Here is a 25906-nt window from a genome sequence, read left to right as displayed (position 1 = left end):
TCACACACACACACACACACACACACACTGGTTGTTGGTGTGGAAAATAAAATTTGATTTCCATGCATTTCCATGGTAATTTTCACAGACATGCATACCGAACACAAAAATTACTCCAAGGCTAGCTTATAAATGCCACTAATAATATTAATAATGGAAGCAAATTAAATAGAGGATCTGTAACTGTGGCTGTTTAGGATATCTAGGTGAGAGGACCACATTAAACCAGCTAAGCATTTTGTCCTGGAAAAGTGCCACTTTTTGAAGGGGTGGGTGGCATGACTAATTGGGTTACCACTATGCGCTGAAACCCCATCAGGAAACTAACAGGCTTATGTGTTACTTTGTTAGGAGGAGAGGAAGGAACAGACGGCCCACATGCTTTTGTCACGTAGTTTATTGCAAAATAAACTCCAGTTAGAGAGCAGCAGTATCTCCCTGATTGCATTTCAAAAATGAAACAATGTATACAGGGGGACTTCATGTATATAAAATCCTCTGAATAAATAATCATCTTAGAATTCCTTTTCCCTTCATGTTCCCTGTGAGTCTGCAGACTTTTGCTAGTTTTTAGTTATGGCATTCAGTGTGAAATCATCCCCCATGATATCAGCAACCGCAAGAGACTCGCGAATGAAGTCCACAGGGGTCTCCAGGGTGGGAGAGGGTGGGGTAGAGAGCCTAGAGCGTTTGACCTGCCCGCCGCCCCTGTAGCTCCTCAACTCCTTCATCCACTCTTCTTTGATGGAGGGGTCCTTACGGTCCAGATGCTTAGCTTGTATGAACGGGGAGAGGGCGATAGAGTTCTGCAGCACGTGAAAAATGTACCTGAGGGAGAGAGTGTGGTGGTGAGAAAGTAGGCCAGTGAAAAATATGCAGCCCTTTGATGTAAATCAGAGCGTTCTCTCTAAATATCAGCACTTTCAGACGCATCAGCAACGGAGAAGAAGAAGACCAAGCTGTGGTGCAGTCCTTCTTGACCTTCACGTTTAACAATATTTAACTACAATTCTGCAGGTAGGGTTTACGCACCGTAAGAGCCTCATAATTGCATAGCAGTTAATGATGTACACAAGTCAAAGCGTGCTCTAGATCAATAGAAGTAATTAAAATATGAGACCCGCTAGCTTTAAATATGTGTGCAAATGTAGACTAAAATAGTGATTTCTATTTTTGTTGTTTTTTCTGTTGCCACTCATCTAAGGTTATCTATGGCCTTTTGTGCAGAGATGTTCTATTATTTTTTTAAAGATTTTAAGTGGCTAAGAAAAGGGTAGCATTAGAGAAAAGTAGCATTGTCTGTTCCCTTTAAAAACCTTAGGATGATTCAGATTTGCTGTTGAGAACCATTGGGCTAGAAAATCCAACACAAATAGACATGTATTAGGAAATAGATATAAACATAATAGGAAAACTGCTCAAATGGGTTTTTCGAAAATCGATTAAGAAGTGAGTTATATTCTGAACATGAATTCAGCATTGAATGAGTCATTCTTTAACTAAAAATAGAGAATATTTGCTGCTTTTTCTCTTTATTCCATTTTGAGTCACCGTACCCTCGACTGTGCTGAACGCAAAATACATTTATTAAAAGAAATTATTATTAGTTTCAGAACATTTTTATTTTCCTCTGGTTGTCATATGACAAAAAAATGGAGAACGTTAGAGTTTAATATCCTTAGTGTTAATTAACACCTGTGCAGCTAATTGTTGCTTTTCTATAATAATAGATCTGTAAGTGTATGTACATCCTTTCACATTTGGTGACTCCTTAAAGTAGAAATGAAGGGAAATACAGAGCAAAACCCACCTTATGCTGCTCATATTTTAAAATTAGACTATGTGATTGTTAAACATTGACACCGAAAAGACTTACCAACGCTAGAAAGTGCTCACAAATACACCCCAAAACTCTGGACAATTAAAAATCTTCAACCTCACTGGGTTTAAAGAGTGACAGGCACGGTACCTGGGCAGGAGAGCCACCACAGTGGAGAGGATGCAGATAAGGTAGAACATGGGATCCTCCATCTGGCTCTGGAGGATCCAGTATGGGTTAGAGGGAGGGTTGCAGGTTACACAGACGGCGCTGTAGGCGAGTGTCACGATGAAGTACAATGCCACACTGCCCAGCATGATTATCCAGTGAACCACCGTCTGCGGCACAAATGACAAAAAACAGCAATTACATGTGGTGGAAACAATCCAGTTAGCAACAAATACCCGTTAATTCTCTGTTTTCTGCTGCAAGAGAAATATTTACGGCAAAAAGATTTTTTTCATGCACCCTGCCCTCTTCATCACTTTTTTTGCATTACTTTGTTTCCATGCTTTAAAAAAAATTATTACCTTCTGTTTAACTTGCATATAAATTAAATACCTCACTTAACATTTTGGAAAGTATGCATATGTATAAAAAGTTAGGAATAAGTTTAGTGGTTTGTTAGTAAATGCATAAAATTTAGTCTTTCTAAAAAGAGATACGAATATTTGTATTTTGAATATTTGGAGTAAAAGCTGTGGATTAAAAATGATGTAGATCCTTATTCCTTAGTTTTACTTTATTCTGCCTATATTCACAAGGTTTTCACAGAGAGGCTGTTATACATCATCTAGATTTCAAGAACATTTTTCTCCTGGAAACATAGAAAAACCATCTAGGTTAGCTCTCTATTGCATTTTCTAATTTATGTGTGTCTTCCTTTCATTTAAAACCAGTTTAGAGGTCTTAAAAATGTTAGAATTCGAATATGCACTAATAAAAAGAAGTGAATTGAAGACATTTCTACTGAGGTATATCATGATTATGTCAGTTCAGAACTCACCCAGGATTTGATCTCTATTGACAGATGCATCAGGATGATAAATAAAGCAGATGTGTTCATAGGTGTTCCAAAAGTGAACATATCAATGTCTGAATCCTGATAGACCTGAGATAAAAGTGAGTAAAGTAAGTACACTATCAAATATAAAGCAGAAAGCAGTTATCACATAGAGTAGCTAACCAGTAAATAAATCAAATGACGCCCTGTTATGAAAGCATTACTTAATGCAATCAAAGATTAGACTGTTTAAAATGTGTTACTTACAAAATATGGAACAAAGAAGCAGACCAGACTCTGATAGAAGGCATCGAGGATGGAAACCCAGAAAGTTGTAAACCTGTAATCCTGAACAAACAACACAAAAGTTGGAATGCATGAAGACAGACACTAATCAAAGCATTCTGCACATTTTTATTCAAGACCGAACGCTCGCATGACTTTTTGGGAGTGTCGCTAACCCCTTCACCCTGTCCAGTCTTGTACAGCTCGGGCACACCCAGCAGCATCTCTGCTGAGATGTCTTTGTCCATGAGTCCAAACATTATGGGTGGCACAGAGGTGAAGAAAAGGTTGAAGAAAATCATCAGCCAGTAGTCGATCATGGCAGTGGCAGAGAATCCGCAGAAGAACTGATACCAGAACAGCAGGTTTACGTAGGCCTGAGAAACATTTAAACACAGACGGTTAAAGGATGAATCATAACAGGATGTTAATTTAGACAGCAGAGCATCGGGATGCAGATATAACATATAACACTCACCACGTTCTTATAGAAGAAATAAATGATCATGTTGGCCAGTCGAGTGTAGCACCAGTGTCCGTGGACCAGGAGAAGTTTCTTCAAGTGTTTGAAGCGAGATATGGCAAAATCACTGGCCATGACGGCCTGCAGGTGACAAAGACGAGTTTTGATGCATTTGAGGCTGTGAGGCAGGAGAACAAAGCACATACATGGAGGTAAAGAAATCAATTCCAACCTGCATCCCCTCCTGTCCAGATATCCCAATGCCAATGTCAGCTGCTTGGATCATATTTACATCATTTGCACCATCACCTGAAAACACAGCACAGACACTGATTTAGTGGTTTATACAGAAGCTTAAAAATGTTTTAAGATTCACTCGATTCACAAACTCTATGCACTGTATTGAGTCTTATTCTCTTTACTACATGGATTTAAGTCGTTAGTGAACATGACACTGACTTATTATCACGTTTTAAGCTGCTATGGGAAACCTATCAGGAAACGTGTCAGTATGATTACTAATTTATCTCATTTAGCCCTGTGATTGGTCTCTAAAAAGCTCTCTGATAACCATACATTTGCATGAAAATAAAAGTTTTCTCGGTAAGCACACCCTTACCACTTCCTTAGGACTTAGGAAGTAGCAGCCAGGTGCTGCTAAACAAACTGATCATTTGCTATAAGTTTGCTGGTCTGGTGCAATACGATGCAATAATGTATTACAATTAGAAAAAGACTGGACAGGTATGGCTTGTTTTACAGGGTTCCCAGGAGAAAGCCTCTTCTCTCTAAAAACAACATGGCAGCAAAGTTACATCTGAACCAACCACAAGACTTGTGGAAGAATGTCCTTTGGACAGGTGAGATCAAAGTGGAGATGTCTGGCAGTAATGCATAGCACCACGTCTGGCAAAAACTAAACACGGCATATCATCACAAGCACCTCACAAAAGTGCATGGTGATGGATGCGTCATCATTTGGATTGGTTTTGCAGCTGCAGAAGCTGGGCACGTTGCAGTCATTGAGTCAACCAACTCCTCTGACAGTTAAAGCTAAGCTGAAACTAACTCGTGCAATCATCCCAAACAGAGAAGCAAATCTACAACAGGAAGATTAAAAAAAAGAAAAGAATCGTGATGCTGCATTGGTCACACCTCAACCTGACTGAAATGCTTTAAGAGAGCTGTGCACATAAACAAATACCTGCAAACCTCAGTGAACTGAAAACTGTAGAGAGAGCCAAAGATTCCTCTACAATGATTTGAGAGACTGATAAAGTAATAACGAAAACAATTTCTTATAGTTATTGTTGCTAAAGGTGGTTCTACAAGTTCCTGAATCATGGGTGTGTTTAAACTTCACAGTCCTGTGAAAGTTTCTTTTGTAGGAGCGGCTTTCTGTGAAGTGAACTAAAGCGCAACAATTAAACAAACATCTGAAGTGGGCTCCAAATACAGGTGACAATTTTAACTTGATCAGTATGAGCACTTTTTCCACTTTGCTACATTATTGTCATGACCATCAGCTAATACAGCCACAATTCCCATTGTTTCCAGTCAGACACTGATATGTTGAGGTTTCCAAAAGCTTTCCAGTGTCTATGTCAGCCTCTCCTATAGGCTATGACTTCTTCCTTTTTACCTTATTCTTTTAGTTTTACCTCTTGAAATATTTGACCCAAAGTGTACCTGTGTTTGACCTCAGCATGGATTAATTTTAAAAGTAAGTTTCAGGTCTTTATCTTGCATCTCAAGCTCTAGTGTTTGGTTCAGAAATTATACAAAGAAAATGTTCTTGGTCACTTTCATATTATTTTTACTGTATTTTATGTATGATGGGAAGAAGTCAAGAACACATTAAATCAACTTTTTACTATACTGAACATGTAAGCATTTCGTTGATTTTCTTACCAACGGTGAGTGTCATGACCTTGAGTTTCTCCCGGATCACTTTCACCACTCGGCTCTTCTGTAACGGCGTGACTCTGCAGCAGAGCACGGCGCGGCAGTGCTTCACCAGGGCCACAAAGCGATCCAGCAGGTCCGGCGACAAAGCCTTGTCCAGGGTAAGACCGTCAATCACCAGAGACATGTTTAGGGTGGTATCCACATTACGAGGATCAGCGTTGTACCTCCTCACTTCTTCCAGGGTGCAGTCCAGGATGTTCGTACACGTGAGCTGAAAAACAGCAGCTGATCATTTAGATGATTTTTGCTTTGAAGTTTGTCAAACGTGAGCTGAAAATTGTAGAAAAATAAAATTGTTGTAAAGAGTTCCTACTTTCCTCTTCTGTTAATAATGGAAAACTCAATATGCCTGGGTTCTGGACAGATTTCCAGAAAAAATAAACACGCCCATTTTTTTTTATATTTTAGCAACATGATTACTCTACTGCTGATTCACATTCATGATTTCTGAATACAAGCAAATATCAGGCTCTGGTCCCATCAGACTCATCATTGTTGTGTGTAAATAACTCCAACAAAAAGGAAACTGATGGAAGAAAAATTTTTTTTTTCTATTTTTATTATTTTAAATTTCATTAGGCTTTGGTAGGATGGTGGTTGTGGGAGTGTATCTCTCAGGTGATCACCGAGTTACGATGGTAGAAAAAAATGGTTCGCTTCTAATATGCCTCCACTCTGGATTATGAGAGAATTATTTCCTCTGAGGTTTGAACATTAGACTGGTAATTAGATATGAAAGCATTAGTTATTGTGTTGAGGCTATCTCACTCCATTCATCATCAGTGACTAGTCCATCTGAGGGAAGCGCAGCAGCCCGTTTGTTTCAGAAAGTCCCACATGTATCCCTCAGGGCCGACAGCCAATTTCAGTCTATTTGAGGCTGCCGATGATTAGACATGGTCAGGTTGTTATGAAGGCTTCATTTCGGTGGTACCAGTTCTTTAATGACCTAAGAGAAGCAGGGCCACACCTGACACCTTATCTTTCTCTGATGGAAATGCGGAGGTTTGACCTTTAGTTAAAATGTAAAAGTGGTCACAAAGGTTCAGTCATTTAAATTGGAAGGATACAAGCTCACAGGAGGAGAAACCTACCCTGAAGTTACTGCTGGGAAAACACACAACTTTCCTTGAAAGACCATCAAAGAAAATCAGTGTTGTCCCCAGAAACAAGCTGTATGTGATTCTGTGAAATATAAATTACACATTTCCCTAATCTGCTTTAAAAGGCCAATGTTTAATAGACTTTTTTCATATCTGTTAGCTACTAATGCTTCTGGTCTTCAAAATGTTTTTAGTTTCTGATGAATTAAAATAATCGAGGAAATGGTCCTCTTTCCTTTGAACCCTGTTAGAGTATTTATTATTTACTAATGGTGTGAATCTGTGTGTTTATTGAATAATTATGAACTTCAACTAAAAGGGTTCAGGATTTAAACTAATTCCACATCTTTTACAAGAAGTTTGTAAAAATTTTTGTTTTAATGAAATCAATATGCGCACTATAATATTTTCCTCTTCAGACATAGGTGATACAATTAAATGTAACCATGCAAAGAGTTTAATGGTCTTCTACTTTGTGCTCTTTGGTCAGCTATGCCATTTAACTTCAATATTTTTTTTTTTATAAAACAATATCAAACTGCAAGAGCACAAAAATGCTGTTATTTTAAAAAAAAAAAATCTGCTCCAGTAGATTCTTAAGATAACAATTTGCTTTGATGATTTCTTCTTTCATGCAGAGGGTCATCGCTGCTCTGTTACATACACCTGACACCCTCTGTCCCTTTAATTTCTGTTTAATTTAATTAGTGGTAGTTTTAACACTCAAACAGTGGCGCTTTTTGTCTTGAAAACTGGGAACACCTCTCCTCTTGCATCAGGAACACTGAAAGTGAAGGTAAATTTCTGATTTGACTGGTGTAGAAATTCTTGTATAAAATTCCACCAACTTTTTGGTCAGATTTCCTTATTCTGACTAAATCAACACCTCTAATTTTATCAGATTGGGTACTTATTTAAATCACCAGAAGATAGACATTAACAAGATTTTATTTTAACCTTTTATTTAAAATTATTATTTTTTGTTAAAAGTTAGATTCCATGATTTGACACCACAATCTGCACTGTAAATAGGAAGATGCCACTGTTAGTCAGTTAGCTTAGTGTAACATCTTGAATGCCCTTTCTGACACAACCCTCCACATTTATCCAGGCTTGGGACAGGTACTAGGAGTACACTGGCCCCCTAGGATAAAACTACTTTTGACTGGTGCCTTGATGCAAGGGGTCGCCACAGCAGGTGGCAGATTTTTTTTTTCCAAGTCAGATGTCATTTCTGACACAACCCAAAGGGGATTTGTGTCTCATCCTGGGAACTTTCCCTTGTTTGCCAAATCTGTACTATCTACATATTTACCATGCACACGAGTGTTGTAGGTTGCACAACCTAAGTACATTACTTTGATTTCCTGAAAAATAAATTAATGCTCCATTTTCAACACATGCCATAATGAAAAACACCTCAGTCAGCAACCCTTAAATGTGAGGCCTCCTCACCTTGTCTTTGCAGCCCATATTTATCACCAGGTCTTCGTCTTCAAGGAGCCCACAAGCATATCCAATGTTGACAGCTGTCTCTGGCTTGTCACCTGTCAGCACCCACACCTTGATCCCTGCCTCGCGCAGTGCCTGGATGGTGTCTGGAACGTTCTCCTGCAGACGGTCTTCAATGCCTGTAGCTCCTGCAGGTGGACATATTTCAAATAAAGGCACCATTCGCACACAAATATTATCACAAAGATATACAGTATACAGCAACCAATGCACGATTGGTGGATGTGTCACCTAGCAGGGTGAGATTTTTCTCTAGCTGCACAGCAGTGTCCATGACGAGCCTCTCTCTATTCTCTATAGCAGCCATAGCGTTCTTTCTGTCCACTGACCAGCGTTTATACACTGCTTCACTCACAACCTGAAACACGTGCAGAAAAAAAATGAAACATAGCTTCACTTAAATAAGCAAATCATGCTGGTAAATAGGATAATGTATGATTTTGCACCTTCTTTGCGATGCACAGTGTGCGGAGCCCCTCTTTAGCATAGCAGTCGAGATGACGCTGAGTAACAGTTGCTATATTTTTCTTATTGCCACTGAAGTGCTCTGGAAATATTACAAATTAATTAGAAATGCACTGACCAGTTAATATAGATGCATACTATAAGTACTTAATGTACTCTTATCTCAACTTACCTGCATAGGGTGTACCAAGTAATTCCATGATTGCAAAATCTGCGCCTTTAGTGTACAGCACATACTCTTTGGTGATTGGGTGTCGCACCAACACAGACATTCTCTTCCTGTTGGAGTCAAAGGTCAAGGTGTCCAGCACCTCAAAATCCAGCACCTCCCCAGATGGCAGTCTCACTGAAACGCTGTCAGGGGTGCGAGACAGCAGAGTGAAGCCATATGCTTTGGCAGCATAGACCAAGGCAGCCTCATCTGGACTCTCCGCCTCATATCTCAGATTATCTGAGGTCAGCGCGGGCTCGTCGCTCAGGGATGGAGGATGAAGCGAACACGGCTGGAGCGCGGTGGTGCCGACCCCCTCTGTTTGTCCAGAGGCTTGAAAATTCTCCTCTGAGTCCTCTGTGAAGGTACGGTGTCTCTTGGGATTGCGATTGCAGAATTTAAAAATGCTGCCAGCATTTCTCATCAGGCTGGATAAAGTTTCCAGTGGAGTATTTGTGTGCTTGGCTTGTGGAGACACACTCACCTGAGAAAAAAAAGAATCAAGAAATTCATTAAATAGCTTTAGGAAGACCTCTTCTCACATTACACATATGGCAAAACGTCCCAGTAACAATTCTTTTTCCACTCAGTTTCTTTTTGTGCATTAACCTTTGATTGTGAACTCAGGGGGGAAAAACACACAGATTACATCCATCATCCATCTGCCAGACTTCAGAACTGCACAGTTCAGAGCAGCAAATGTTCAACTTAATGAAGCTTGCCCTGTTTGCAAATCTCCACTTGCTACATGTCAATTTAGTGAAGACTGTTTTTTTTTTTTTTTTTTTTGTTCTATTTAAAGTTTATAGTTATAGGACACTGGAAGTTTAAAGAGGGCACATCTTTCATCTATCATTTCTCCACCGGATGTGCCCTCCATCTCTACTTCCCATCCACTGTCGCAGCAAACTGAGCACTCACCCTCCTTCTCTTTGTTGTTGCCATGGAAACCACCACTGTGTTGCAAATGGCAAGGGCCAGAAAAAAATCCAGGTAAGCATCTGTCTTCTGGCTGTGGCTGAGGCTGCCGCTTGATGTCCTGCTAATCTTCTGAAACAGCTTCCCGTCTGGGACCACCTCAGTTTCCTGTCGGAGAGCAAGTTAATGATTTTGTTAATGAAACACTTTTATTAGTAGATTTATTGCTTACGTTACGCTTTTCCAGCTTTGACTTGAGGAGACTGGATAACGTTTCTCTGTTTTCATTGTGGTTTTTTTTGGTCCATGTTTAAGGAAGAGCTGCGAGGAGAGAAGGACAGAAGGAAGGGAGGAAGTGTACGGTCATACGAGCATTCAGCTCTGTTTGAGACGCAGCATGAGGAGTGCTAAAGATGGGCTGTGTACTACATTTCTGGCATAAACATAAGACTTTTTCTGTCTCCGCCTGTATGCCCAGGCCTCCGCTCTCTGCCCCGCAGATAAAAATAGGCGCAGAGTCACTGTACTGTAAATCAAGATGACGATGACTAATCTATAGTGCACATTTACAGTTTATGTGACATCACCGGCCTGTGCCAAATGATGCTCAGCATGACCATATGTCCTGTCACAGACACAGGGGCAGCTTTGAGCCAAAATGGATGTGCTCATCACTGACACCTAGCAGCTCAGCCATCTGCAGCAGGGACTGGGACCTTATGACAGAAGGTTGGGTCACATTTGGGTAAAAAAGTAAGAGTTTGAAATTAGGTTGAAATAAGAATTCAGATGTGAAATAAGGCTGAGGGCGGACTTCCTCGTTTAAAACTGAAGTTGTGGATTCCGCAATAACTGAACAACAGATTTGGAGGAAAGCAGGTATCCAGACAGAGAGAAAAAAGAAAAATAAACATCATCGTACCAGTGGGCTGCTGAAGGCCACATCACTCTGGGCATTTCCTGTGACTTTGCTTCTGCGTCGGCTGCCATGGCCATGTGTGTCTTCAGCGTTGGCTTCCTCACTATCCAAGGACCAACGAGTCGGTAGAGGTTGTGCATGCTGGTTGAAGATGACCTCCTCTTCTGCCTCGGACTCATCCAGGACAGCCAGGCGGATGGCTGCAAATCACCCCCAAAAACATGTTGACACATGCATTAATAAACTAACAGTGCTGAGGGACTGTTTAAAATCCGAGATTAGAGAGCTGAGTGGAAGGACTCTTTCAGTAAGTCAAAACACCAGAGTATTCAGCAAGGTAACAAGATTATTAATAATTAAGAGAGCTCTCTTAATATTAGTGATAACCTTCTGATTCTTTTATCCTAGTTTTCTGTCTGATTTAATCAGACATCCAAATTTTCATTTGGAGAAATCTGCATATGAAAACACCATTTGTAACAACGTTACAAAACAGGTCATAATCATGAGGTTAGCTAAACTGCATCAGCTTTAGGTTAAAATAACTCAGTGAAGATGTTTACCGTTCTCTTTGTGTGGGTACTCGGTTCCCATGATGGAGCATCTCCGAAACACCATCTTGTTCTCAGTCAGGGTGCCTGTTTTGTCTGAGAAGATGTATTCAATCTGCCCCAGGTCCTCTGTGATGTTCAGAGCCTTACACTGTATGCGGCTGTCAGTCTCCTCGTCGTACAAATCAATATCATTAGTGATGAAGAAAATCTGGCCAATCTTGACCAACTCGATGGATACGTAGAGAGAGATGGGAATCAGGATCTTTAGAGGAGAGGAGTAAATAGAAAAAAGGTGAAAGGTAACCCAGAGAGTAAACAGGAGGAAAGTAAATGAGACAAGAGGAGAGAAGATTAGTTTAATGACTTCAAAATGAATAACAACACCCTCCAAACCGTCAGAGAGAGCAGTACCTGCAGCAGGATGATCATGGTGAAGAACATGTAGAAACTAGTAAGACTAGGCCTGTCCAGCTGACCGCTGGTGGGGGGTACCAGGTAAGGGGGCACAACAGGCATAGCATTAAGCCATAAGTAGTGACCTGCATACAGGAGGACAGCAGGATTAATCACTGACTGCAGTGCACGGAGGAAAGCTATTTTTAGCAGCATACCGTCCTCTGTCTTCTGTCTTGATATGAGCTTGGGCTTGTGCCCATTTTTTTTTTATTGGAAGTTAATGTCCCCTCATAAATGTAAAGCCATCAAACATGAATCATTTTGTGTAGCGATTTTACGGTTAAGAGATGTAATTCATTACTGACCTAGTGCTCCGATAAGACACATGGTGAAGAGGAGAATGACGCAGAAGACGATGTCTATGTTCAGCCTCCGCTCAAGTTTGCTGCGCTTGTATCTTGGCCCGCTGTTGTTGAGCATGGACTTGGTTTCACGGCCTTAAAGGAAGGAGGAGAAGGTGTTGATTCCACACCCCACATGGTGAGTGAAAATCGGTATCACACGTTAAGACATGCATAATACATAAGAGACTTTACTGTCATTGTGCCACTGTCACAGCATCACATTAGGTTGTGCTCACTAAAAAAAGCAAAAAATCTTAAATATTGTAATAAAATACTGTATTAATATACATTATTACAGTATTACATTTATGCAAAATGAACATCATTTTCATCTGTTCGATCTCTTGAGTCCAAGACTCTGAATTCATAAATGCTAAAACGTCATCATGCTAGCTTTGTTTTTTGTTGTTGTTTTTTTTAGCATGCTAACATTAGCATATGGGGCTAAAAATTGAAGCCATGGTGGAAGTGCTGATGCTTGTAGTTCCTTGAGCGATGGTAGACCAGTTTGTCACAATGAAGACTGGTGTACCAGTACATCTATGATACAAGTGGCAACAGGGCTCTCTCATACAGACAGTGTGATGAGCATAGTAATTTAAGAGGGACTCAGAGTGGACTGTAAATTCCTCCACAGTTAAAGGAGCCAGATGAGGTGGTTCAGCATCTGACTATGATGGCTGCTAGCTCCACCTAGGTGAAGTGTTTTGTCCTACAGGGACCAAAATGTAGGCAAGACAGTCTGGATGAGTTCTATCTCTTAGCTGGCTTGTCAATGCCTCGTTGTCCCTCCAGAAGATCTGGTGGAGAGAGCAAGGTCTAGATGTCTCTGTTTAGACTGCTGCTCCCATGACCTGGATCAGGCCAGCATCTGTGTTTTTGCTTTTTACCAGTGCTGTCATGGTCTCAGGCTTTGGTCCCAGAATTTTGAAGTCATTGTTGTTCTTGATTCTTGTTAAGTAGAGTTTCTGTTTTGATTTCATTTACATACCACTATTTGGCCTAGTGTATATGAAGTGTGAATACTGGTGAAGATGATCAGCTGTTCTAGGGTTGGTTCTGAACCCTTGTTTGTTTTTCACTCAGTCCTATTTTGAGTTTGTTATTTGTGTTTAGCTCCCTCATTATTTCACCATCTGCTCCTCCCTTCAGCATCTGCTGGTTTCATTTGTGGTTGTTGTTTATTTCCTGTTTTATTATGTTAACTAGTTTTGTTTTTAACTTTCCTTTACCCACCTGTCTCAACTTCCCCTACCAGCCCTCTGTGTATAACTAGTCATGTCCTCCTCTTTGTCAGATGTTTTTCTAGCATAACAGTACGTTCACACAGGAAGTGATCACTTTTGCCATCACTTTGTGGCTGACCATCAGTTGTTGCCAGGGTAACTCTCTAATGTAATTGCTATTCTGTTATATGTCATTCAACAGCACACGTCACTCTTGGTGGTAGTCTAGTTGCTTCAGTCAGGACCCACCCACTTCGCCTGTTTGCACACCCCTTAAGACGTCCAGGTTTCTAGTTCCTATACCTTGTTGTTTCCTGTGTTTTTTCTTTTTGTGCTTTAGCAATCCACCCTCTGGTCTAAATCTGGTCACTTCTGACTCCAAAACCCCAAGCTGTTAGGTGAATGCACTGACCAGTTGATATAGATGCATACTATAAGTAAACTGTGGGTGAAGGCATGATGGCTACTTCTGTCCTTTTTATACAGTCTGTGATTACAATTATGATTATGTAAGTCTCACAGAGCAGCTGGCTTCATTACACTGCACAATAATTACTTTTCTGACAGTAAAGAATAATAAAGGGAAACTTAATGAATAAATGTAAAGAAAATGTGAATTAGTAAGTAGTAGAAATAGTAATTTTGTAGAGTTACGCTTGTAGATTGTGAAAAGCATCTTCTTGTGATCTCAGTATTTCAAGAATCGTGGTGGGAACAAACATTAAAAGCTCAAGGTTAAAACAGCGAACTAGCTGAGAAAATGGAAAATATACCTGCATATACCACAAAGCCAACAGCATGGTCCGTGTTTCTCACTGTGCAGCCTCGCAGCAGCAGACTTTCAATTCCAGCTCCCACCTTCTGCTTATCGGGTTTCTCTCTGCAGCAGGAGAAAGTGAGAAGCCTCCTTTTTACTGTCAGATCTCGTTAGATATTCATTACTGCTTATATATTCCCCATTAGCAATTCTCCTGCTTTATGTCTATAGCTGGCCAGCATAGGCAGACCACCTGTAAGAGCCGTGGTGCCTGAGAAAATCGATTCTAGTCTATTACAGCCCCAATAATACCTCTGGTTGAATCAGAAAGTCCAGCAAGGCGGTTGGAATTAGTTTTGCTTGGCTGCTTTGAAAGGCTAATAGAAACTGGGGGTGCAGGGAGGGGTTCATGTTGTCTGTGTATTTGATACCCACACGTAACCCTTGAAATGATTCAGGTTGTTGTTGGGCTTTTCACACACCACGATCCCATTGAAGCTTTCAGGCTCAAATTCTGGATGCTGGGAAAAGGAAAGAGAGAAGAGACACGGGAAAATCATTACAAATGGAAACTTTTTAAATGCAGCTTAACCTGTACTTCAAGATGTCTCCTGCACCCGGGAATGGCAATCTCTGTGTTAAAGCTATGTAATCCAGTAGGTATGTCTTCACTTACTTTGACAAGTTGTAATGATTTGCACTTTAAGTAACATCCGGACATGGCACGACTGTTTTCAGAGTGTATTCAATTTCAGTCACGCAGAGAAAGAAGGAAAGAGAAAACAAAAACCGGGAGGCAGATTTAACTCTCACCGTGTTGCAGACTCCAGACACAGCTGTCCTCTGCTTCAGGTTGGTCTCTCCATCCAGGTTGGCTGTCTCTATGTGACACACACCGTTGGGGTCTGATGTGTAAAGCAGGAGGAGGTCTGCAGGAATGATCTCATTGCAAACCACCTTCACAAAATCTCCCACTCGCACATCTTTCCAGTGTCTCTCCACAAACTGCTTCTCTTTCCTGCAGAGATGTCAGGTGCCAGCGATCATTACATTTTTATCTGAATTTTTTTTTTTCTTTTTAAAAACTTTTATACTAATTTATGCTGAGGTTTTTGTCTCATTCATTAAAGACATAGCCATCTTTTTTTATATATATATATATATATATATATATATATATATATATATATATATATATATATATATATATATAAATGTATGCAAATGATAACACTTTTGATGCTGTCTGCAATTTATGATTGCCCAGACTAAGCAGCTAAAATACTTACCAATAGATACAACAGAACAACTGGAGGTCTCAAAAGAAAGAAGAAATAAATTATTGCACTTCTTAAGTTGCACAGTATTATTAGGGTTGCAGGCTATAACACAAAGAAGGGAAGTCAAACTCATTTTACAATGTGGGCCTCATGTGGTCCACTTTGATCTAAAGTGGGCTAAACTTAGGAAAGCCCCCTTTCATTCAGTGTAAAGATGTTTACACACATTTAAAGCATTATAATATAAGAAAAGTGCCATTTCAACAGTCCATCTCAGTTTTTCTGCACAATAATAATCCATTAACTACCAATTACTTACTTTGGTGTAGTATAAATGGCAAAGGTGGAAGTGAAAATGAAATACAGTCCAAAATCTATGCTCTCCTTCATACGTGGTCCTCTGGAGTGCCCTTTCATTCAAAAGTGACAACACTAAAACACTTTAGACCTGAAAGGTGTTGTGGACTCAAGGCCCGGCGTAAAGGACGAAGTAAACAGTTTGGTTTCGGTATTAGTTAAATACAACAGCTTTTATATTATTAAATTAAATTAAATTAAATTAATGAATTATTTTACCTTTTTAACTTCACAGTGAAAAAAAAATCCTTATTAAACATCAGTTGAGAGTCTATTTTAACCATGTCTTCTGGCAACGTGATGGTGTTCTGGTTGGTTTTTTCCATTTAGCTTATTTTTGTCCTTTAGGTTGGGACATGACTTCACAAACCTTTAAAGGCCTTAAGCGTATGGTTTCAGGTTTATCACTTCTGAACAGAGATGGGCAGTAACGCGTTACTGTAATCCGATTACCTTTTTCAAGTAACGAGTAAAGTAAGGGATTACTATTGCAAAAACGGTAATTAGATTACCGTTACTTTCCCGTAGGAACGCTGCGTTACTGCGTTACTAAAACCGTGATTTTTTTTGCGAGAATGTCTCATGACAGTGACGTAAGCAAGTGCAACGTTAGTGGCAACAGCTGTGTGCAGATCAACAATGGATCATATATCGAGTGCGGGAGAGAGTATGAGCGTGCAGCGTTTAAAGCGTGGAAGTACTGACCATACTTTGAGTTTGATTCCATAAAAAGTGACAAAAACATTAGTGTCCGTTGCGCATGGGAAGAAAACTTCTTTTTACAGCGAAAAAAACCCCTAAGCTTCCAAGCAAGCACCGAGTGCGCTACGACATAATGGGAATTCACAGAGAAACTCGCGGATTCTTCAACTGACCGCTGCGGCACACCTGCACCAGGGTAAACCTCCGCCTACCCCACTCCTGCTTTACAGGTGAAAATAGAGCAACAGGACCGCTAGTCTGTGACTTTATTTATTTTCTGCTGTGTTTTACTTGCATCTATTTGAAAGAGTGAGTGTAAACACACAAAAAAAAATATTTTATGTGCTGGAATGTGCAGAAAATAGGTTTAAATGTTAAACTAATTTATTCAAGTCAGAGAATGTTGCATATAATTAAATTTTTGCTTGATGCATAAAGTTAAAAGATTAAAACTAACAAAACAAGTTTTAAAAAGGGACCTTTCCATTTGATTACATTTTGTATGATGGATTATGCAGAAAAAGTAGAATTGGGCTGAAAGATCTATCGCTTTATCACATAATCAGGTTGTAAATCGTGTAAATCGTGTTTTTTAAAAGTAACTAAGTAACTAAGTAATTAATTACTTTTGAAAATAAGTAATCAGTAAAGTAACGGGATTACTTTTTTGGGGAGGTAATCAGTAATTAGTTACTGATTACTTTTTTCAAGTAACTTGACCAACACTGCTTCTGAATGACAGAGCATGCCAGAGCACCTCCCTTTAGAGGCTATTTTCACACATTAACTGAAGTGTACTACAGGTAGTACCGCAAAATCATGTTTAAATATATTATGAGAATGGACAATTATGATACTCTATGAAATTGTCCCTTGTCCTTTCCTCTGAATTACCCCTACAGTAGTCATTACTTAAAAATACTTAAAACTTTAATTAGTTTCTTCTTTCCTTTGTGACCTCTAGTTGTTACATTTACTTAACCTCCTAAGACCCGAACTCTTCCATGGCATGCATTTTTAATTTCGCTTTGATATTTGGGCATGCTGGGACCTGATCAATGTAAAAACAATGAATTTCCAGATTTATTTATTTATTTATTTATTTTTTACCTGTTTTTTGTTTCTGAGAAAAAAGAGATCCATATATGAGGACATTTGTTTAAAATTCCGATAGAACAGTGGCAGTATGATGTCCTCATAAGTGGATATCAGGCCCTTGTAGAGCAGAATTTATTATTTTGGTGTAGACAACCCAAAATGTGATATCCACATATGTGGACGCCAGGTCCTAGGAGGTTAAAAATAGTAAAAGAAATAATACAAATACAAACCATTCTACTGAACCTACTGGAAAGTTGTTTTTTTTTAATGAACTGAAAATTACACCTCGAATTCTTTTTAAAAATTCCAAGGTAGGTTTTGGGGAATCACACGTGTGCTGTGTTATGAAGTGGTTGAAGTTAGAGCGTAAACAGCAGGAGCAGAGAAAATGATATCAGGTTTCTTTTTTCGGGGGATAGGGGGGGAACACAAAATGTGATATGTGTTTCAGAAAAGGAAAATTGTAGAGATGGTGTTTGTCAACGAAGTACTGCACGTTGAACATTAACAGATGAGGCTGTTCCCAGGTAGTGAGGCTTAGCCATGAGGGTGAGAGATGCAGGTATGCTGCTCTGCATGCAGGACCTGATCGGTTAGCTACTGCTGAACACCACGCCTCACATCAAACAAAGCCAGGACCGCAGACTTATATATTTTTAGTTTCTTGTGCTTATTAATCTCACGAGATGCACGCACAATCCTTTTCATGTCCAGAAGGCTTTACAGTTGTTACGCTAGTTTTTGTTTTTTATACATCAGGCAGTTGTATTCCAGGTGTGGGAGGTGTTAAGTGTGTGCTCTAACCTTTGACATCATTCCTCTGATTTATTTTATCAATCATTCTGACACGTTTTATGAGATATGCTTTCTTACTTGGATTTATATAAGAAGACTCACACAGCTGACGAGCTGTTAATGTTAACAGCCACGAGGCAGTTAGCTTAGAACAAAAGACTGGAAACAGGGGAAACCTGTGTCCCTAAAACCTGACTTTATTCAAAGATTAAACATTTGCGGCTAAAATTACGCAGTAGTCATTGTGTGCCACAAATAACAGTTGAAAAAATACTTGAACATGTTACTTGGCGAGCGTTAGAAGGAAGTTGTTGGGTCGGTGAGCTGTTTAAGGGAGACAGCCAATTATTTCCAAAAAGGAAAAGTTTAACCTCAAGACTCACAATTATTAAATTCAACTGCTCTGAGCCACATTTGTTTCTTTTCTAGAGAACTACAAAAAAATACATTTTTGATTCTCCTTTATTAGTTTGCCTACTTCTTTGGCGATCAAGTGATACTTGAAAGCAGTGATGATATAATATCAGCCAGATTTGTTTAGCTGATTTAAACAGCAGATATGGGAACAGCCTGCGAGGTGTGGTGACTGGTTGTAATGCTATGCGGTGAGACATACTTAACAAGAGGAGAGGGCGACGTGGCATTCAAACGCTGTGACAAACAGCCGGCATGCTTCATGCTCAGCACGTTTCCACGCAGGTAGACTGACAAGTGTTTGAGACAAGATGGGTAGAATGAGCCAGAAGATAAGCACGTTCTGCTCAGACACTTCACACTGCTTTGAAAACAAAATTATGTCGAGATAATGGGGGGGGAAACTACGTGCTTAAGAGATGGCCCGATTGATTAAAGTCTGATCTCTGTCATCAGTCTGCACCTCCACGTGGGCCTTTTCAGGTAAAGATGGTGGAAAGGCTTCTGTCATCGTGCCTGTAAAAATGGCTTCCCAAGAAGAAAGGAAGGATGTGTGTGGAGGTCTAAAAATCAATCCCTGAGCTTCTTTAGGAAATATTTGTATACTTCGAAGAAATCCCAACCAAATGATTTTGCTCTAAGCTTTATGATCCCAAAATGAAGCTTTAGCATCCCCTCCCAGTGAGCCGTGAGAGACCCACAGGAACCTGCACAGCAGCGCACAACTGCTCTGTGTGTGAAGCAGAGGCAACTAGTGTCCAGATGGACCGGCGTGTTCTCTGAAGTGTTTGAAATGTTGTGTCTGGAGACCACCCTTCAGGCCACCTGGACCCTGTCACCACACACACACACACAGATTCACACTATGGGCTTTTCCCCCAGATGAGGCTTCCTAACACCTCTGCTGTCTCTTCGGGGAAACCAGCAGCGGGCGGCGGGTTAATTATAAACCCCACCAGAAGTTGAGGCTTCATCATTGGAGGCAGTGTCTCCAGTCTCACGTAATACCCACCTCCCCGCTTCCTCCATGTCCCACTGTACTCCAAAATCTCAGCAGCAAGAGGGATGGAAATGACAGAGTTTATCCTCCTTTGTGAATTATTCATTTTTCACCAGTAATTCTAAAAAATAGATAACATCTAACATTACTGTCTTTGCTGACGCAATGCCCGAACGAGGATTTCATCAAATGTACACAATGTGACGGTGAGAGATATTGTTATGAGGCTCTTCAAAGGAGGAATAATCACCCACACATGTTCTATTTCTAAGTCGAAAATTCCCACGGGGGTGCTGCAGCGCAGAGGAGGTAGAACACAATTGTACAGATCTACGCAATCAAACAGCAGGGAAGAGAGGAATCACAAGCACAGATGTGGATCGTTCAGGGCACGTCGTGCATAAACAGCACGGCACAGCTGTTTCTATATTTGGGACATGACTGTCATCTAGTCAGTTACCTGCTGTAGATGAAGCACGGCATGTTGTTAAGCTTCCTGTCAGACTGGTACCTCCTGAAGTCCTCCCAGGCGTCCTTCATAGCGGTCAGAGACAAGATGACACAAATTGGGATAAGGGCTATTTCTGGCTGGAAAGCATTCACTTCAGGGATAAAGTTCAGAATAACAAGCCCCACAAAGTAGAGGTTGGCCAGACGGTGAAACTGCTCATAAAGGTTCATGGGAATGAAGAAGAGGAGGCTGTATTTTGTGGTCTTGATGGCATTTGATGGGAAGTAGCGGTTAGGTTGCTTTCCCTTCTCTAATCCTTCATAAGGTAGATTAGACTCTAAGCTGCGGAGTTCGTTCTCCCGTGCCCTTTGACCTCGCAGGGCATCCCTCACCAGGGCCAGCGGGCTCCTCCACGTCATGGTTGCCTGTCCTTTTTCCTTTTCCTCTTACCAATTTTTCCTTCCCATCTTCTAGAAATCCACTGCTGGTTTGTGTTAAATAGACTCTCCTCAGGCTCCGTCTTTCCTCCAGAGATTCTAGGTGAGTGTGTGAGGCCTGTGCCGAAACAAATGACAACACACCTAGTTCTTCTCTTGAGTCCTCCCTCTTGCACTGACAGGTGTGTTGCATTCCTCGTGCTTGAGCTGTCAGGGGAAAGTGAGCCAGGTGATTACACCCAAAAAAATTGTTGTGATGTGTCTCAATGAATTAGCTGATTTCAGTTTGGCTGGAAGTGATCTCCTTCCTTAAGTTATATCATGTTTTCAGCTGAAATAATCTTACACTTCAGTGTGGTGAGTCTGTGTAGTGTGTTGTCGGTATATTACAGACTTTGGGTGTTGATTAAAAAAATAACACACATAAACAAAAAGCTACTATCACATATGCAAGTCAAAGGCCCTGAAAAGCTGACAATGTCATAGTTACAGAGCAGAAAATTGGTGCAGTGGGTCATAGGGAGATTTGAACTGACAGCACAACACTGAACAGACTGCCCAGGGCCAGTATATATGAAGAGTATGCATGAAACTGGCAATGGATAGCAAGGCTCTTTATTGGTGCACGGGAGACATAAATTCCAATGCTCATGGTCTGCTGTCTCTGCAGAAAGGTCAGAGGTCAGCAACAGAAGCTTCACAGGTGACTTCTTGTCACCGCTTTAGGAGGACAGATGTAGAATTTTCCAGACGGGCGTGTCGAGAGCTGGAACTTTGATGGCGTTAATCATGCAGGAGTCTGTGAGCGGAACTGCTCACATGCATGTGTGCGAGTCTATGTTTGATGGACTACAGCAAAGCAGCCTCTTGCACAGATGGCAAGCATGTAGGATGCTTTCCACTTCCTCATGTTGACATATGTTGTCTTTTCCAAAGCAGTCTGCCAAACCTGTTTAAGGAGGCCTGATTTGCACCGGGTCAGTCGTTTACCGTGCTTAAATTTAAACTTCAGGCATATTTATAGTGACTGCAGTAAATCTATATGTAGTATTTTACACACAGTAAGGATGCCACGCATGACCTTTCAGGTGATTTATTTTGTTACAGAACAGATGACACAATCAGGTTCAGCTTCACCGGGGAGCTCAGCGTGTTTTTCCATCAAATATGTTTACAGCGTGGAGGGGGGTGGCTTTGGGTGTAGCATTAAGGGAGTGCGGCAGACTCACCCTCTCACCCGTCCCAGTCAGCTCTGGCTGGGTTTGGCTTGGCTGGCACACCGACTTTCACAGTGGCGCAGCTGTGAATCCACACACACACACACACAGTAACAAACACGGTCTTGGAACAACAACACGCACACACCAGATTCCACAGAACAGAGGTCTGTGCATTACTAATTATGCCAGTGACATGGAAACACAACAAAGTAGAAAGCATCTGCCTTTCATTCCCCCCCCCCCTTACATGACAACACTAATGCCCTTTTTGAAAAAGAGAAAGAGAGGGAGAGAGGGCCAATTTAGCACAAACCATCTGTCTTCTGTAGTGAGATAATACATCTGTTATACTGAGCAGGCAACAGTCGTGTAGAGCTGCTTTTTTAGCGATGCATGGAGGAACAAGGTTACATGTCACATTACATCAGTTTTTACACCAATTTGCCTTTTGAGATAGTTTTTCTTTTTACTCCCAGCAGCTTCACACATGCAAAGTCCTATTCTAGTAGTTCCTCTTTTTTTCTCATAAACAAACAGCAACTACAAAACACTCAAAGATGATGCTCTCTCAGCCTCGCTTTTTTTTTGTCCTCTATTTTCCAGAGCTTAGTGACAGAAATCTTTGGCTGATAATTTGGTTTTCTGTGCATTTTCATCTGCATTTTTTGCCCGATTTATTTTATATTCACCAGTTATTTCCTCACCTTCCTAAGCTTAAAACCCAGACATTAGCTTCACACTAGAACAAAATCCCGCTTCAAATAATAAATATTCAGTGTTTTGCACCATTAAATATTCACCAGCATCCATTTAAGTGGTCAGCCAGTGCACGCAGAGTGCACTCGCTTTTGCTGCGTGACGGGGAGGACGCAGCGAGAGGTCGTGGCACGGATGGTTGCATGGATGGCTCGTTCTCTTTCTTGTCCTTTATTTTCTTTCTCTTCGTGGCTTCAGCCAGAGGGCCACAGTCGAGTCTGCAGAGTGCCTCCATATCTATGGCTCTCTGCGTTAATGCTCCCCCCGAGGCCCGGGTTAAGCTCAGCCCCGCTCAAACCCCAGCCAAGCCCATCACAGCCAGCCTAGACCACCGCCACGGCCTCTCACTCCAACTCCTCCACTCCATCCATTATGCAGCCAATAGTCCCAGCTGCAGCACTCTCGACTCTCTGTTCACCCCTACATTTGCTCCTCTCACATGCCTACTCATTCCCCGTGCTGGGCTCAGTTGTTCATTCGCTCATGCAGACACTCAATCAGCCATGCAGCTCAGACAGTCAGTAATCAGGCTCTCATTCATGCAGGACACATAAAACTGCCACCCATGTACTCTGTTGTTGAAGTGATAGACTGAATTGAGTTTTAATTGAATTTAGATACATCTTCATAATTGCTGACAATCATTACACAAGATATTTACAGTCATTATGAAATATTACAATTGGAATTTACAGAAACTTTGTACAAAATATGCCTGACTTCAATGCCTGGATAGTGGGGTCCTTGTTAAGTCGTTTCCGGAGAGCAAAACATTGACCCAAAAGTCACTGGTGTCTGGAAGTGCTTTAGTTTCAGCAAGTAGATGCTTTTAAGAGTCCATTAAAAAGAAAAAAAGAGAGAAAATCCCAAAAGGTACAGAGTCAGCAAAGTTGTGAATTGTGTTTTCTTTTTCTTTCTTTTTTTTATCCTCAGTTAAATTGCTCTTTTCTTTTTTCGTTATCTTTTTATTTTCTCGACTGAATGGAACATTTGATCTGTAATTCAACTGCAAAAACAACAACGAAGACCCATTTAAATAGAATAAATCCGTAATATATACACAATAATGTGAGTACTGGTTTATAAAAATGAATCATCTCTTTTTCTTTAAATATGACTTTATGTTTATCTACATTTTTTTCAAAACAGAAACCTATAAGCACAATGGAACGCATCATACTTCTATCATTCAATTCTACTGATAATGATGGATTGTGGATTGCCATATTTATGCAGCAAGTCTGGTTGCAATGAAACTCAGCTCAAAGTCCCCACAGCAGCCTAGGTTGCGTTGAAGTCGTTCCAAGCCTCTCGAGCTCCTTGCGTGATGGCAGAAAGTTTAGGGAGTCAAGTTAAGTCAAACAAAACAAACGAGAAAAAGAAAAGAAGAAGAAATAAACACGCGTGGTGAAATGGATTCGATTCCATCAGCAAAAGCGAAAACAGAAACTTGGCTGAAGATTCAGTGTCCACTCTTCTTTCGGCACACAGCAAACTTTTCCTGTTGAGCGTTGCCACCACGAAAGCCCCACATAGACATCCAGAGAAGAGCACGCCCCCTGCTGTCCACCTGTTCCCATCCAGCGACGCTCAAAACAATCCACCCAGGTGAGTCGTGCTAAGCCAAAGCTGCAAACGTTAGCTGACAGGACAACCTCTACTAGCACAACTAAAAATGCTTTGCACTCCATCATCATCATCATCGTGAGATGCAAATGAAATCAAACATAAGCATGCTTTTAAAGGATGTTTTTGATATACAATAATTATAGGAAAATAGACTATCCAAGGATGACTCCTTTAAAATCATTTATAAAGCTTTCCTGGATGCAGACAGCTCGGCTACGAAGTAAATAGATACTAAACAAAAGAAATCCTTAAAAGTATATGCAAACACAAGCATAAATATTTGATCCACAGAGAGTAAGCTACGAATGACAAATATTAGTGATATATTGAAATTCTGGAACAGGCACCGTTTCTGTCTTTTTAAAACTCTCTCTTCTTTTCTCAAGAGCTTGTCAGTCGATTTGAAGGTGTTTCCCAAATCCTAAAAGAGTCACTGCCGACTGAAGTGTTGGGTGCTGCTGCAGTCCGTCTAAAAGTCTTTTGTTGTATCTCCGTATTTTCTCTAAAACGAACCACCTAAAAAAAGTCGGTGCACTGTTCATCTCACATTCTCTCTCTCACACACATCCTCTCTCTCATCTCCTCTTATTTTTTCCCTCCTCCCCTTCTTCCCTCTTTCTTTACATGCCTGCCGCGAGCCGGCTCGGTTTAATGGACGTAGTAAAGCCAGTAGACCACGTTGAAGAAGGAGAAGACAGTGGGGAAGATCATCCTGGACCACTTGTCAATAGAGTTCACGTCAGACAGGTCTGGGATGTTCACCTTGAGCTGGGAAGCCCGTCTCCGTAGGCGCGACTTCTTCTGGGCGTGGCGCTCCAAGGCGCTGTGGCCATAGTTCTGGCGTGCCATGGCTGCCCTGCGGTACTGCAGCGTCGAGCTATCATAGGCCAGCATGGTGTTGCGGGGGTCTCCGGGTGCTCCTAGGCCCCGGGACAGATCCCCGGCGCCGCCCATCTCATTCTTCATCTCCAGGGTGCTGAAGAGGATGTTGTCGTCGGGGGTCATCTGTGTGAAGGTGCAAACAAAACAAAACAAAACAGGCGCAGCCATGAGAAGTTACTGCCAGGGAGGAAATTTTGGAGCGTTCAGTCTACGGCTAGCAAAATTATAATTGAAGTTGTAATGACAATTATGCAGTTTACTGTGTAAAAACACTGATGGGGTGCTAGAATGGGTAATGCAAATGAGTCAAAAATCGTGTTACTTACAGTGAAGAAAAGATTTTAAGCACTTTAAAAAAAGCTCTAAATAAATCATTGATCATCTGTCGTCGTTATCTGAGTGACAATACAACCACAAGACTATGAGATAACACTCCTGGAAAAGCACAACGCACTCCACAAACTTAATTCTCATGGAGAAACCTTCATTGCCATGTCAGAATTTCAACCAGCGTGTGGTTAAAATTCTGTCGATTCACAAGACAAACTGAACAAAAACAGAAAAGAGAAAAGCAAAGGAAAAGGAAAATGTGACAGGAGAAGGTTGAGAGAAACTGTAAAGGACTTTGCAAAGATGGAGGAGAGGCTAAAAGGTTCAGGGCAGGTCAGGAAAGACGTTGTGGGAAGTGAATTCGGATCAACATTTCTTCATCCATAGCCTGACTTCTGAGGAAAAACATCCCAATAATCCAATCCCGTCCTGCTGTAAATGTCAGCCTGATGCATTTTGTTGATTTTTTTTTTTAGGGGGTTTAAAGCGAAGCCACTTAGTTGGAGCTTTTCATCAAACTGCAAATGATTTCTTTCTCTTATCTGGAGA

General features: G+C 40.9%; 2 protein-coding genes across 3 annotated transcripts in view; both read right to left on the bottom strand.

Annotated features, from left to right (window-relative positions):
• Positions 1-102: 102 nt before the first annotated feature.
• Positions 103-20894, bottom strand: atp10b (ATPase phospholipid transporting 10B). Its single transcript, XM_084944078.1, has 21 exons — positions 20113-20894; positions 14817-15021; positions 14439-14524; positions 14020-14126; positions 11982-12113; positions 11632-11759; positions 11230-11482; positions 10670-10866; positions 9751-9915; positions 8791-9313; positions 8600-8700; positions 8385-8511; positions 8097-8281; positions 5482-5749; positions 3803-3879; positions 3586-3711; positions 3284-3484; positions 3090-3170; positions 2826-2930; positions 1970-2157; positions 103-828 (listed from the first exon to the last, which is right to left on the bottom strand). Exons 1-21 carry the CDS (start codon positions 20520-20522, stop codon positions 564-566), a joined length of 3930 nt encoding a protein of 1309 aa, XP_084800204.1. The 5' UTR covers positions 20523-20894; the 3' UTR covers positions 103-563.
• Positions 20895-23084: 2190 nt separating this feature from the next.
• gabrb2a (gamma-aminobutyric acid type A receptor subunit beta2a) overlaps positions 23085-25906 on the bottom strand; it is a 31705-nt gene continuing 28883 nt past the window's right edge. For both annotated transcript variants that reach the window (XM_084944091.1, XM_084944101.1), the window contains one exon: positions 23085-25150. In XM_084944091.1, coding sequence (XP_084800217.1) covers positions 24794-25150 — 357 coding nt within the window. In that variant the 3' untranslated portion in view covers positions 23085-24793. The remainder of the gene's footprint in view (positions 25151-25906) is intronic.

Source organism: Perissodus microlepis, chromosome 2 (assembly GCF_051167445.1).
Source record: "Perissodus microlepis isolate ML-2025 ecotype Zambia chromosome 2, ASM5116744v1, whole genome shotgun sequence".
In the NCBI taxonomy this organism is placed as follows: Eukaryota; Metazoa; Chordata; class Actinopteri; order Cichliformes; family Cichlidae; genus Perissodus; species Perissodus microlepis.
Note: the sequence above shows the minus strand (reverse complement) of the source record. Positions and strands in the feature narration are given on the sequence as shown.

Excerpts from the sequence above, each read along its gene's own strand:
- atp10b (XM_084944078.1), bottom strand. The coding sequence starts at position 20,522 with ATGACGTGGAGGAGCCCGCTGGCCCTGGTGAGGGATGCCCTGCGAGGT. Across the intron at positions 8,512-8,599 it reads CACTGTGCATCGCAAAGAAG|GTTGTGAGTGAAGCAGTGTA; the intron begins GTGCAAAATCAT and ends CACGTGTTTCAG. Across the intron at positions 8,282-8,384 it reads GAAAAATCTCACCCTGCTAG|GAGCTACAGGCATTGAAGAC; the intron begins GTGACACATCCA and ends GTCCACCTGCAG.